This window comes from Betta splendens, chromosome 14 (genome assembly GCF_900634795.4).
Source record: "Betta splendens chromosome 14, fBetSpl5.4, whole genome shotgun sequence".
Lineage (NCBI taxonomy): Eukaryota > Metazoa > Chordata > Actinopteri > Anabantiformes > Osphronemidae > Betta > Betta splendens.
Genome location: NC_040894.2, coordinates 14,028,310 through 14,042,611, shown reverse-complemented (window position 1 = coordinate 14,042,611; position 14,302 = coordinate 14,028,310). Strand labels below are relative to the sequence as shown.

The window sequence follows — 14,302 nt, the reverse complement described above, 5'->3', positions numbered from 1 at the left end:
TCCATCTTTTGGTTTTACCCTGGAATTGCATCTTTGGTGCTAAAATGGGGGTGGCCTCACTAACATTTTTAACACCTTCCCCAGACAGACCAAGGAGGGGGGCTGCTGACAGTCGGCTCATGAGGGTGTGATAAGTGTGTGATCAGCGTCAGAAAGGGCACTGTAAGTCGGCTGAAATCAGCGAAAATGAACCGCTCCATCTGTAGATCAGAATCAGAATTAAATTAGAATCAGAAAAGCTTTATTGCCAGGTCCTGTAGAGAGCACTTTACAGATCTAGGAAAGTGTCTTGGTGTTGGCAGGTGGTGCATCACAAACTACATACAGTGGTAGCAGTTCAAAGTAACTAGCGTTTTCACTGCAGTACCGTTGCGCCGCCACGGTACAGCGGGTGCGTCGCTGACTAAAAATTTTTAATCCTGCAGCTGGCTGAAAAAAATCAGGACACTAGTCTCGTTTTAACCACCAGGTGGCGCAGCGTTGATTAGAAGCCTCCAATGCACTACAGCGTAACTGAGGTCTGACTGTTCATTTCTACCTGTAACACTTATATTACACCAAACCTATTTTACTATTAAGTTTTTACTATTAAAGGAGACTGATCATACTTTTCATTCAAAAAAATATTGGACTTTAATGTCTCAGTAAGGTCTGTGTAAATTTCATCCCAGACGGAAGCGCATACCTTTTTTGTTGTTTTTTTTTTAATTGGCTTCATGGATACAAGCCACCGCACGGTTAGGATACAATACGTGGAAGTAGTGCGACATTGAGAATGAAATCCACCGCAATCCTCCCCAGAAGAAGAAGACCCACTACAGGACTGCACGACAATAGCCAGCTGATCTTGTAGCATAGTAGAACCATACGTCTAAGATCCCGAATCTGACCCTGAAGCTAAAGAGGAGGCTGTTGAAGTCACCACAGTTTGGCTGATGCAAGATCTGTCTCATTGGTAATGTCGTATTTACTTCAATTTAATTGATTTATTTGCAAAGCGACTAGCGGTTGCTAATGCGTATGCTAAATGGCCTGTGCAGCTTGAATATTCACAACACGACTTACCTGAAAAACTGTTGTTAATAGAAAATACTACTTTAGCTTACATTATACAAATAAATAAGTTTGAGGGCATAGCCGAAATAATATAAATACATTTTACATAAACATTCCACTGTTTTTGGCTTACTCGTGCTGCTGCTCTGACATAATTCAATTTTAAAAATGGGCATTAATATTTAGAGCAATCACTGCATGACCTACCTGGGAACAAAAAGCATTGGTTCAAATTATATATTGACCTGACGTATTTTACTGCTTTTAATTATGTTTTTTGAACATTCTTGATAAATCTGACAGTAATATGTCTCTGTATCTGAAGTTGTTACAGGTATCTAGTCTACAGAGGCTAGTGAGCTGGTGCTGGGGATCCCTGGGTTGAAGAATCTGAGTTGCCATCTCTTCATGCTTGGGTTGTAGATGAAGGCAGAGTTTCCTGATGGATAAAACACTAAAACACTCATTGTATGATGGATGTAGACCACCTGTGGAATAACTCCTTTACCATTTGAGTACAAATGTGTTTGTTATGGGTGCAATTTTTTTTTCTTTATATATAATTTATAGCTTTTTATTTATGGCCGGTTCAACTTTATAGCTTACCATATTAGAAAGAGTAAAACATGTAATTTCAATACTATGATTTTCTGAATTAAAGTGTTTTCCCTTCAGAAACAGAGTTCAGTGAAATACGTGATAGTTAAAGCCAACTTTATTGTCAACCAAAAAAATGCACCACTACTCCAAAGCTAGAACTTACTGTTACCTTCACACTCCAATGTGCAAAGTATAGGTTACTGAGTTAATTAAGCAGTCTGGGGGTTTGAGGACAGAAGCTTTTGCAGGGCCTTGCAGACGAAATGCATGGAAGTAGGGTAAACAGTCCATGTCCTAGGTACGGGGTACACTTGGTTATGTTGGAGATTTGTTTCTGCAGCAGGACAGGTATGGTTGTAAATAGATGACCAGGGAGATGTGGTGATCTTTGTTCTCATCGCTATTTGGAAGACTGAGCGGAAGCAGTCCTCTACCAGATGGAAGCTGTGACTGTCCTCACCATTACCTCATCAAAACAAAAAAGGTACTGCAATCAGAATTGTAGATTAGTGAAATGTTCATTATTATGTAGGTCAAAACCTTCTCTAATGTAAGAATACACAATACCAGACAAAAAATTAAACCAAACAAGGACAGGCCTGTCTGTGCTAAAACAACAGATAAACAGTTGTTACAATTCAAATATATTATATACTATAGGTAACTAACCAGATAAGCAGAAGTTATTGTAGAGCTGTGACACAGGACGTGGTAATAACAAACATAACCGCTTTCATCTGTAATTTCATATTGTAGCGATCGACCAGCTTTAAAGTGCAAAGGCCTAAAAGCATGCTAACGGCTAACGCAACACACAAATAGGAACAGCAACACGTCAACAGGACAAAAGCTCGATCCACCGCTCCCTGCCTGTTGCGGATCCATAGCTATTAGCGGAAGGTCCATAGCTATTAGTTGTTCCCCACACAGGTGCGTGATTGCGCCAACTCAGTAGCACATTTGAAAGGGACAAAGGCTTGCTGTAGCCGTTAGCAACGCAAGCTATTAGCTTGTCTCACATGTGGGTTACTATATTTTAAACATACCCAACTAAAATATTTAGACATCACAAGTGTCAAGCACAAACTTAGTACAGCAAGCTAGATCCACCGCTTCCTGCCTGTCGCCGCTCGAAGGCCAGTAGTGATCAGCTGTTCCCCGCAGGTGTATGAGATTACAGAAAAAGGACAAAAGCTAGACCTACCGCTCCCTGCCTGCAGCTGCTCGAATGCCGATAGTCGTTATCTTTTTTTCACACAGGTGTGTGGCTGCAGGAGCCCACATAAGCACATTTGAAGGGGACAAAGGCTCGGTCGACTGGCTGTAGCCGTTAGCATAGCTACCTATTAGCTTGCCTCACACATGGGTTACTACATTTTAAACAGACAAACTAGCATTTTAAAACATTATAAGTATCAAGCATTTACTTTCTTCAGTGAGTGGATGATGGACTGTAGGAATTGATCATTTTTTCCAACAGGAGCCGTGAAACAAATCCAGCATTGTTTGCACCTTTGTTTGAAATGCACATATGTATAAATGTTGAGGCAGTGTTTCGGGCACTGGTCCATTTAAAATAAAAGTGACCCACAAATTCCTCACTTGTTGATCCCTTGGTAAAGTGAATAGACTTTGGTGTTGGTTAAAACACCCAAGTACTAAGTACCCACCCAAGTAACTATTTCTATGGGAGGACTTGGGCGCTGCCATGCTCGTCTGTTCACGGTGAGTGAGAGGGGGGTGGCGGAAGTCCAGTTTTGGTTCGGTATCATTGAGGGGGTGGTGGTTTAGGATTTGCAGGGAGGACCTCCTACATCTGTGACGACAACGGGGGGACAGCTTCAGAGTAGGACAAGGTCTGTCTCCATTGGATGAGAAAATTCACATTTTTAAAATGTGAAAAAAGGAGGAAATGCACTTCTACCATGCTCAGTGTGTGTAAATGTGACCCATAGAGTCATAGGAACTCCAAAATGTCTAAAAAGTGGATTTTGCATGATATGACCCCTTTAAAGTTTCTTTCTTGCCCTTATCCCTTGGATCTCTCTATTTCTGTCTCTGAGTCTGTCTAAATCCACTTGTCCGCCATCTTGCATGGGGGAAAATGATACATTTTGCACAGGAGCTGCTGGAGGCGAAACTAGAGTGAATGTTGGCCTTTATTCATCAGCTAGCATCAAACAAAACACAACAAATCCTCATGTATGTTTGCCCCCTTACTGATTTCTGTCTTTTTTGCATGTTTGTCACACTTTTCACATGTGTCTGATCATCAAACTGATTTAATTATTAGTCAAAGATAACACAAGTAAACACATCACGCAGTTAATTGAAGTTTTTATTACTAATGGTACCACATTGCCTTGTGTGAAAAGTGTTTGCCCCCCTGTTAAAATATAACTTAACTCTGATTTGTCACACCTGACAAATCATTTTCTCTAACTGCACCCAGGTCTGATTACTGCCATACCTGTTTGCAATCAAGAAATCACTTACATAGGACTTAAATAGAATAAATAAATTAAATAGAAATCAGTAAGAAATCAGTAAGGGGGGAAAGACTTTTTCACACCATTCTATACCTATGGGCAGCTGCCTGTTAGGTACAGTACAGTAAAGTGAGGTAATGTAGTGTACTGTATGTAATCCTAACATGCTTTCCTGTAGTATTTCATCAATGGTGCAAAAAAACATTAACACCAGTCTACTTATTTCTAATGAATTAAAGGCAATCTCATTTGGCGTACAGTAAGTTAAGAAAACTTAAGTTTTATCAAAAAGCTACAATAAAAGCATAGATTATACCAAGATGATGCAATGAGTCAGGATTCCGACCAGGTGACTCACTGATTGTTGTGCCACATTTTAACAGTGACATTGATATTGATATCAGAGACAAATGGACTTTTTCACGTTGTGAACTAGAAGAGTGATGGAATGAGACTGCTTATAGCCAAGGAAGAGACAAGCATATTGGCTTTAACAGGGACTATCAGATCTCCATCGTACCCTATTGATGAGCTGACAAAGTGAGTGCTCATCTGTGCATGCTCAGTTTCAGTATTATCCACTATTAAATACGTGACAGTTATTTATGTTTACATCTTTATTTTTCCCTCATCCTGGTTTATCCATCCAGTTTTATTCTGTCTCTGTTTTTTAGGCTTATATATCTTAAAAGTTACTCCCCTCTATTTTAAAAAGTATTAATCTGAGGACTCTTTGAAAGACATCACTCTGTATTAAAATGGAGTAAGTTACACATCCTTGAGAGACCAAAAATAAAATGCATCTCCATAGCATCTTCAGCCAATCAACTTGTTTAGATGTAACAGTAATTATCAACACAGCTCTTAATATTACATTGGGCACTGTAAAACTGCTGCTTACATAATGAACTCAATGTAGGACACCCAGGAGAGTAGCACTTCTTCACACAAAACATATTCTAGTTACCCGGCTCTAATTGACATGAAGTGTCTCCACACAGAAAACCTGAACCATGTCATCTAACAACAGATCTAATGATATGCTTCAAAAGGATCGTCTTTCATACGCAAGTCATTTATTCCACGTTATATGAAGTTATGCAGGGGGGGGGGGGGGGGGGGGGGGGCGCTGATGCTCTCCAGAATGGAAACATAGACAGAGCAGGTAATCTGATTCAGCATTGGGTTTCCCAGTAATGGAGGGTCCCTCACATTAGAGCCTAACCCCCACACTGACAGAGGCTGACACAGCATCACTCTTGAGCATCACTTTCCTTGTGTGTCTAGACAGACACCTGGATGAGTCATTTCCTCACACCTCTTGCATGCAACAGTGCAAAGTGTATTTTATAGCCAAGTAGTTTTTTGTGTGCTAATATATTAAAATAATATTGTGGAGATGTTTTAACTAACCTGTGATATTTGTTTCTACTGTTATGATTAATTTTGAGTCACTCGATGTCTTGCTAATTGTAGAATCACAGATTACAGTCAGTGGAAGACACATGCTCCTCATATTCAGCAAACTGCATATAGATAGAATCGTCATGCCTATTGGTGTTCTTTGATTATATTCCCATGTCCCTGTGTGAATTCAACTAAATGGACAGTCAGTAATGAGACCTTTCCAAGACAAGACCCTTTCCAGGAAACCATGGCGCAAAATTTACTGACTGGCTTTAACAATGTATGTGGTCTGACATTGTAATTCCCACATTCTGATCATCAAAAAATTTTAAAATACATGAATTGATTTCTGTGGAGAAATCACTTCTGTTTATGGCAACTTTGTTTACAAAATTTCACTTTTACAGATTAAAGGCAGAGCCAACCCTGCTCACTCAAATAATTCAAAAAAATCAAACTTATACTAAAAAGTATAAAAAACACAAATATTGCATTATTATAACAGCATGTGTAAAAGACGTAAGAATGCAGCCTCAGTCCTTTCACAAGCTCAGGAGTGTGAGCTAGTCCTGCTGCAAATGCTGCTGCAGTTGTTTGTCATTAGGCGATAACTGTTCTCATTTAACGTGTCATTGCACTGCTACTTCAATTACAGCCAGCCTTTATTAACGCATTGAATTGTTTTGTAAGAGAAATTATTTTGGCCTAATGCCATGTTTCAGCTGCATACTGTATTTTGTCAGTGCATTGTTCGGGGCAGATTCAGTCTTTTTTTCCCGGGTCTTATTTTTTTGCTAGGATCCAAAATGCCTGAGCGAGATTGTTTTAAGCCTCATATACACATTTGTCTTCTCACACAATGGTGGCATGTCTGTGTTTTCTGAAGCCTGATAGATCCACAGAGGGGGAGCTGCGGTTGGAGCACCCTTCTGCCTGATCATTTTTCACATGAGGCATCTAGAAGAAGGCAAAACAAATGAACCAACCATTAATCATGATGTGTAAATATAAAAGTAGATGTTACTTCCCATGACTCATTTTAGAAAAACAAACTCATCTGTGTCTACGTCCCCCACTGCCTGTACATTTTCCTACCTCCACTACACTGGTCCCTTTTGCCTGACAAAATCCGCTGCTGTTGAGTGCACCCAGAGCAGCACCTGTCGGCAGACGAGAGACACCAATTTACCTCCAACTACTAGCATAGTATTAAGAGGTAACAGACCAACTAGTTAAAGATGACTGGTCTTACTTTTATGATTGTCTGACACATAAACTGTGTTCACCTGGCCCTGTGTCTTCACTCTCCTGCTACATAAGTAGAAAAAATAGAACCACAGTTTGTTGAAGCATTTAAACAAATTCAGCATTGAAATGGAGATTCTACTAAATCTTTATCATTTTGGTGGCTTCTCACCTCATTTCTTGTTGATAGTTAGGTTCTAGAAAAGAATAAGTTCATAAAGAAGCAAAACATTAACATTGTTATATAATAAACATACTATTTGATAAATAATGCAGCTTAATTATAAATTAATCTCAATCTCCACACAGAAAACGGCAACAAGCAAGCTGGACAAGGTAATGCTGGAACAGGTAACAATACTCACGATTTGGCAGAGAACTACGGTAAGTGCTGGGGCTTAAATACAGGACTGATGACTGATTGTAAACAACATAGCAGATCATGTGACCGGAAGTAAAGTGGGACAACTGCATGGTGGAACAGAAACCGGAAATACAACAAAATAAACCAGGAAATGCAGACATGAAAACCCCGGATTGTGACAATAACCATCTCTTTCCAGCAGACTCATTGTCATTAATATTTAATAGGGCTTTCAGACAATGGCCGCGACTGTGTTTTCTGATGTACAGTAATTGGTGTGAGTCCTGTGCGAACAGATGTAGTGATGGATTTACTTTTTTCTTTCCTGCGCTTGTAGCAGAATGTGATCCCAGCAATGAGCAGAACCAGCAAAGCGATGCCCCCGAAAGACACAACCACGGCTTTGAGAACAGTCCAGTCGGGGGGTTTCGGAACTGGTGCAGGAAGCAGAGCAGAATTAGACTTGGTTTTGTTCAGATACACAACAACACAGTAAAACATCTCGTTCACCTGAAGCCATGCTGTAGGACCTGCTACAAACCTGTGGTGACAGACTGAAAGCTGACACTCAGGGTTGCTGCTGACAGTAATAACTGTTGTAATTGCTATGAATCATACATTGAATGGGTTTTCCATTCAATTAAATGTGACTCCCTGATTGTTCTCCACTTATATTCTATAGGTCATATGTTCACAGCATGTTTAGAAATTGATGGATGTGTCAGAAATCATCTCAGGCAAGTAGTTTTCCTACATTTTACAAAATTATACTAATAATTAATTGTTAGTTAAAATTTCTACATTTACTGTCTATGTTGGAAGGAGCAGTTCTCTATTCAGACTGTGTCTAAAGTGGCATAGCATTAATTCTTACTCTAATAATATAGTGCAATATGAACATCTACTTTAATCTTCCAGGAGCAGACACTGTACTGAATAATAGGAGTCAAATGTTTGTATAGATATTCTTACCTACTACCAAGTGGATCAAGCTAGACCGGGGTTCTGTCAGAGTCTGAACAGTTGCCAAACACTCCACCACGGTGTCACTGAGCGCCTGGAACTGGAGGACACTGGTGGAGTTATAGGCATCTCCCGCCTCCGTGCTGGTGGTGTTGTACAGGCTGCTGTCTACCAACCGGCCATTTGTGGCCCAGGTGATTGTGGGTTCAGGGAACCAAGCAGCTGTAATACACTGGAACGTCATATGTTGATCCTGTACCGCGGTTATGTTCCCTCCAACGATGGTGACGGTGCCACTCTCTGAGAGACAGACACAAGAACACATAAGTTTAAATGGAAGGGCCTGGGGCCCATTTCAAGAAGGAGGTTTAACAAACTCTGAGTTTAAACCTGAACTCTGAGTTGACTTACACTGAGCTTGAAAACCTGGGGTTTTTGGTTTCAGAACAACTGAAGAGTTGGTTTAAGCAACTCCGAGTTGACTGACTCAGAGTTAAGTGCGTGCATCACGATGATACGATTAGCTAAAATAGCTGCTAGAGTCAATGCGTAAGTTTACATTTTAATCATACCGTGTTCAGTGTAACTAATTACTAAATAATATTATATTTCACTTGTAAAGTAAGGACTTGTAAAGTCAGTAAGGAGTTACTTCAGTAATTGCATAAAATACCAATGTTTGTGTGGATTAAAAGTGCAGTGTTATGTCTATCCATTTTTAAAATTCCTGTTCTGGTTGATGTGGGATTTGTAAAGTAATGATAATTCAATAATCCAATGTTTTATGGAGAGCAATTATTACATAAATCTAATTAAGTTTCTAAAAGTTACCCAAAACTCATTAAATTTCTATTTTTATGTAGTTGCAATCCTGCAGGCAAAAGAACGTGGCTAAAAATGAAATATAAAAACATAATTTAATTTAAACAGGTAAGGCACCATCATATCATGGATGTAGACTACATGACTTTACAACATAGACATATTAAATCATTTTATAGCATGCGGAGTATAGCAGTGCAGCAGCATTTTCAACATGGCTGTAATGTTTTCACACAGTTAAATCATTGGACTTCTACATAGCCATCAGAAAGAAAGCATAGGCTAGAACAACTGGTGTAGGACCTGCACCTCCACCACTGATGCATGCAGAGGAGATGGCATGAACACTGGAAAGCAGGGGCTGAAGGAATTCCTGGAGGGAGTTCATCAGAACCAGTCACTCCCCAGGATACAAGTGCATTTGTAAAATGTAAGAGGCCTACCCATATCTTTGATTTTTTACATAGGCTACTTTTGATATATCCATTTCTTAGAGTTTGGGTTGGATTCTTTGTTGGTCTTAACAGATTCCGATAGTAATATCAGCCTCTTGGATCCTCTTGTCACAACAGAAGCCCAGGATGTTGTAAGTATATATATATATATATATATATATATATATATATATATATATATATATATATATATATTATATATATCTATATATATATATATATATATATATATCTATATATATATCTATCATATCTATATATATACGTGTATATATATATAATATATAAATAAAGCTTAAATTATGATAAGCAGTATTATAAAGTGTAAAATTAATATAGTTTATACATATAACATGATTTCAAATGTTTGTGTTGCGTAGCCTAAATGATGTAACTTGATCTCCAAGTATAGTGACATTAATATCTCCCCTCTGCCCCAGAGTGTGGAAGAACAGCAGGAGGAGGGTCCGTCACATTCTGCTGCACAGATGCACACAGTTCAGTGATGTTCAGTAAACGTCAGAGTTCAATTCTGTAAGAGTAATGAGGAACTATGTCATGTAACTCTAAATCTTCTGTATGTCCAGTCACCGGTTAAGGAGTTGTCTAAACTACATCTTATCAAGAAAATAAAAAAAAATAACAAGGAAATGTTATAATTGGACCGCGAGATTGAAAACATAATCTAGAAATTAAAATTCTGAATTGGAGGTGAGTGTAAGTTAAAGGTGAATTGTATGAATTATTGGAAGAATCATAAAATCTAACAATTGCCTTTGTATTTGTAGAAAATATAGAAAACCAAATAAATTATGATTTGTTTTTATTCTGTTTCTGTGGTGGTGGTGATGGTTGATTAAGACATTACAGCATATCAGATCTCTAGAGCTCAACTCTAATAATTGCGATATTGTGGAAAACAACACATGTCACAATATTGTCACAGGCCTCTCAGGTGTTACCCTGAGGTGACATGGGCACTGAAGACGTGCTTTCAACAGGCCTATGGTCATTTCCACCCGGGCTCTTGTTCTGCAGTGTGCCACATTAAAGCGCTGCTGGGGGCCTCCGTTTCAGGTTCTGGGTAAGTGCTGCATAGAGGTGCTCCTGTGAGTGTGAGTACATGCATTGAAATAAGTGTATAGGACACACATGTACTTACCACAGTTCAGCCTGTTACTTAGGGTTGACTCACGATATATTCATGAGTCATGACCAGAGCTGGGGCCACTTGGCCTCCACGTTTGTGATAATATGTGCAGCATCACATATGATCTTCGTGTCGTAAACAATGATACGTCAGTTACAGTATGGTGATGTAGTCTTTGACCATTACAAAGAGTGGTCAGTGTACCTGCACATTTATTAGTTTATTTCCAGGGGTCACAGCAAGATGTTATTAACTTATCATCATTTTTCAGATTAGCCTTACTTAAACTAATTAAATACTACATACCTGCAATCCTGTGAAACTCCTCTTTAGTGGCTTTGAGAAGTTTGTGGCAAGGAGAGCGCTTGAAGTCGAACTATTCTACAAACAGTGGCTTCACTAATGTTTGCAAAAAAAACCTAACGCAACACAAAGGATCTGCTCGGATGCAAGAGCACGGCCACGATGGGTGATGTGTCTGGTGTAGGGGTGGATAAGATTATTGATATATTTTATGGAGTCTCGAGAAAACAGTACCGTTCAAATAAATATGCATGCAGATATGACAGAAACTTGTGGTGTCAAAATCTTCTTGCAGCGTAAATTCAATGCCCTGCAAATTAATACAGCCTCTCTCCGCGCCAGTCTCTGCGCGAAAGGAAACAGATGAAATCTATAAATATACTGGAAGATTAAACGAGGTCAGCCTATTTAAACACTGTTCACTTTAAAAGAGGTGGGGACCAAAGAAAACTCTGGGTTTCCCGAACAAAACCTGCTCCCAACCAGGTTAGGTTCAGTTTCGATTACCTCACTTCTTGAAACGGGTTTAACTTACCCTGCTTTATGGGTTTAAGTTATCTCCCTTTCTGAAACTGAAAACTCTGTTTTCCTCATTTTGGGGTTAACAAACTCACAGTTTCAACAAAACCTCCTTCTTGAAACGGGCCCCTGGTCTGCATCTGGATGCTCCCACTCTGTCTACAGCGTAACCCAGAGGAAAGTGCCAAAACTACTGGTGATCAAAGACAGAGGTGAGCTGGTTCAGAAGCAGCACACAACAGAGTGTCATGAGCCTTTATGACACCATAGCATTTTGTTAACTGGAGAATCTTTAAAAACGGCCACTGTTGTTGTTGTTGTTGTTGTTGTTGTTGTTGTTGTTGTTGTTGCACATGTAAACATTGTGTGTATACTTTTTCCCCCTCACGGGGATCTATTTAGTCCTGTTTTTTATCTATGTATCGAACCTAGTCACTGTATATATTGCTCATATTGTCATTACATATGGCAGATGGCAGAGAGACAGATAAATGCTGCCCTCCACAGTATATCACAGGTACTACACCTTCCTTACCCATGATTGAAAGATGTGAAAAGGTAGCAGTTTCTAATTTACAGTATCATTTGTAATAGTAGCTCTTTAGAAACTTTAACCCGACTTTCCAAAAAAAACATCTTAGGGTAATAGATGTACATTCACATATAGCGATAGCACAGCGTCCTGGGGACTAAAACATAACAACACCAACAAAAGACATGTGCCAAAATCTACCTGCCAAACACCATAAAAAAACTTTCCAATGTTCTTCCCATGCCAAACATTCACTATTTCATTTGACATGGACAATGTTGTGTAATATAAGCCATGTTATTGGTGTGTGATGTAATTACATTACAGAGATGTTACACGCACAGGACAACCCAGACTCGAGCCAACTGAAAATCCCTGCCGTGCAGGAGAACTAAGTAATCACTCCACACTAAAACATGCACCAAACACAAGGACAACACAGAGACTAGACAAACCTTGACCGGGGACAGGACAGGACTGAACCACAAGACAGAAGTGACTGCTAACATCAACATACATGTAACACCAATAACTAACCGACAAAGACTGAACTCAAACTAGAAACTTAAATACTCACTAAACAGGTGACACTAATCAAACTAATAACAGGACATGACACTACAAGAAATGAAAATGCCAAGAATCAGCCAAGAGGGCATTAATACAAAGTGAGCCAGACTGCCCTCCGGCAGCACGGAAGCTGACTCGCAACAAGAGAATAACATGGCTACCTTCCCCCTCCATATTATCTGAGTAGGTTTCCTTATCATTAAACCTACTGGTTTGCGTTGAATCAGTGACTTACTGTACTTTGTCCAGGAGTTAGAGGACTGGGAAGTATTTCATCCCTCAGGGACCCTGGCATCGTTGGGATCCCAAACAGGACCTCTGCATATACTGGAACAGCTAGATCTAGGTTTGCGGCCTTACCTTGGATGTTCAGCTGTGCTGTCTTGGATCCTTGCTCTCCCTGCACAGTACAAATGACTGGCCCTGACTCCTTTTGTGTCACATTATGGATGATGAAGTCAACACAGCCGGTGTCACCACTGGAGCAGAATGTGGCAGAGAACCTTCCTGGAGATGAGCTGATATTAGTGTTTGGGAGGATGGTGAGAACCAAGAGGCCTCTGACATGCCAGGTCATGACCTCCCATAGTCCCACCACAGTTGCTTTGAACTGCACATCTGAGCCTCGGTGCACTGTGGCATCCAGAGGCTCCAGCTGGATCTGCTGCAACAGCACTGAACATACAAAAATAATTATAAAATTAGGGATGGGATTTGTACATTTTCACAGCAAATAACTTATTAGACATATTATAACATTATTTAGATTATGAAATTCTGAATATGCCAACCACTGCACCAAGGGAAGTTGTTTAACTTTGCTGATGTCTATAGTAACTGCATTCAGATGCAATCACCAGCGTCTAGCTTGACCTTAACTGTTTACAATTAGATGAAAATATCTGATTATACAAGGCACTTTTTTCTTTAAGTCAGCACAGAGAGTATTGATTAATACCGGATGCCGAGTATCTGACGTAATGATAGGCACACAAAGGATGAAGCTCTCATTTCATCATGTAGTCCGAACTTTATGTTGAAATAATACTGGATTTTAGAATGTTGTAAATGTGTAGCATTGACAGACAAAACTTCACTTGTTCAGGTCATTTTTCAGAAGTGGCATTTGGAATTTTATTTTCATTCACACTAGGAGTAAATGCAGTATAACCAAGTTCAGCAATTTATCATCCAGTTATTACAAAACAAATGCCAACCTCCAGTTGGACCTACTAATAAATAGATCCAGAAGAGGTGAGGCCACACTTTAGAGGGACCAGTCATGCTTTTGCGTTTTTTTCTGAAATATGAAACAGACGGCTGTAAATTCCCAGACTCCTAAATTGTTTAACAATTACATTTGATGTGGGACATTAGAGACACAAATAAATTAAAGTAAATTAAATAAACAATATAAAGTAAATAGTTTATATTGTTCCTTTAAACAAAATGCATGTAATTCAAAGCGAATCACAAAACTAAAAATGAAAGAATATGTATCATATAATATACACTAATACTGTAATACATTGTATGACTTACTGTTATCTCTTCACAATAAATAGCCAACGTCGTCCATTGTGAAACAGCTTTATAGTTTGTTTGTTTCTTTTCTATGCTAATGTTACTTTCAACCACTTGTAGCAAAGATTCATGCTGTAACTCAAAATTACAGCTCTGTCAGGTAAATGAACTTACTGCGTATTCACTCCTGCTGTGCTGTGTGACTCGAATCGTAGCTTCTTTTTCTAAACAGCAGGTGAGCAGCAGGACTCTACCTCTACCTGCGGTTGTGACGCCCTAAGAGGGGGCAAGGTTCAGGCCTGG

The 14,302-nt window shown here is 39.4% G+C and overlaps 1 protein-coding gene across 4 annotated transcripts; it reads right to left on the bottom strand.

Moving 5' to 3' along the window:
* Positions 1–5,261: 5,261 nt before the first annotated feature.
* On the bottom strand, positions 5,262–14,287 carry igsf5a (immunoglobulin superfamily, member 5a). 4 transcript variants are annotated; one of them, XM_055502059.1, is made up of 9 exons: positions 14,174–14,287; positions 13,693–13,775; positions 12,836–13,150; positions 8,134–8,424; positions 7,476–7,595; positions 6,970–6,994; positions 6,805–6,863; positions 6,648–6,712; positions 5,262–6,509 (listed from the first exon to the last, which is right to left on the bottom strand). In XM_055502059.1, the coding sequence occupies exons 2-9, from the start codon at positions 13,757–13,759 to the stop codon at positions 6,405–6,407; spliced, it is 1,047 nt and encodes a 348-aa protein (XP_055358034.1). In that variant the 5' UTR covers positions 13,760–13,775; positions 14,174–14,287; the 3' UTR covers positions 5,262–6,404. The 4 variants fall into 4 exon arrangements, with proteins under 4 accessions (XP_055358034.1, XP_029030481.1, XP_029030485.1 ...); XM_029174648.3 differs by having other exon boundaries at positions 14,018–14,218; XM_029174652.3 differs by lacking the exon at positions 13,693–13,775 and having other exon boundaries at positions 14,174–14,241.
* Positions 14,288–14,302: the final 15 nt, after the last annotated feature.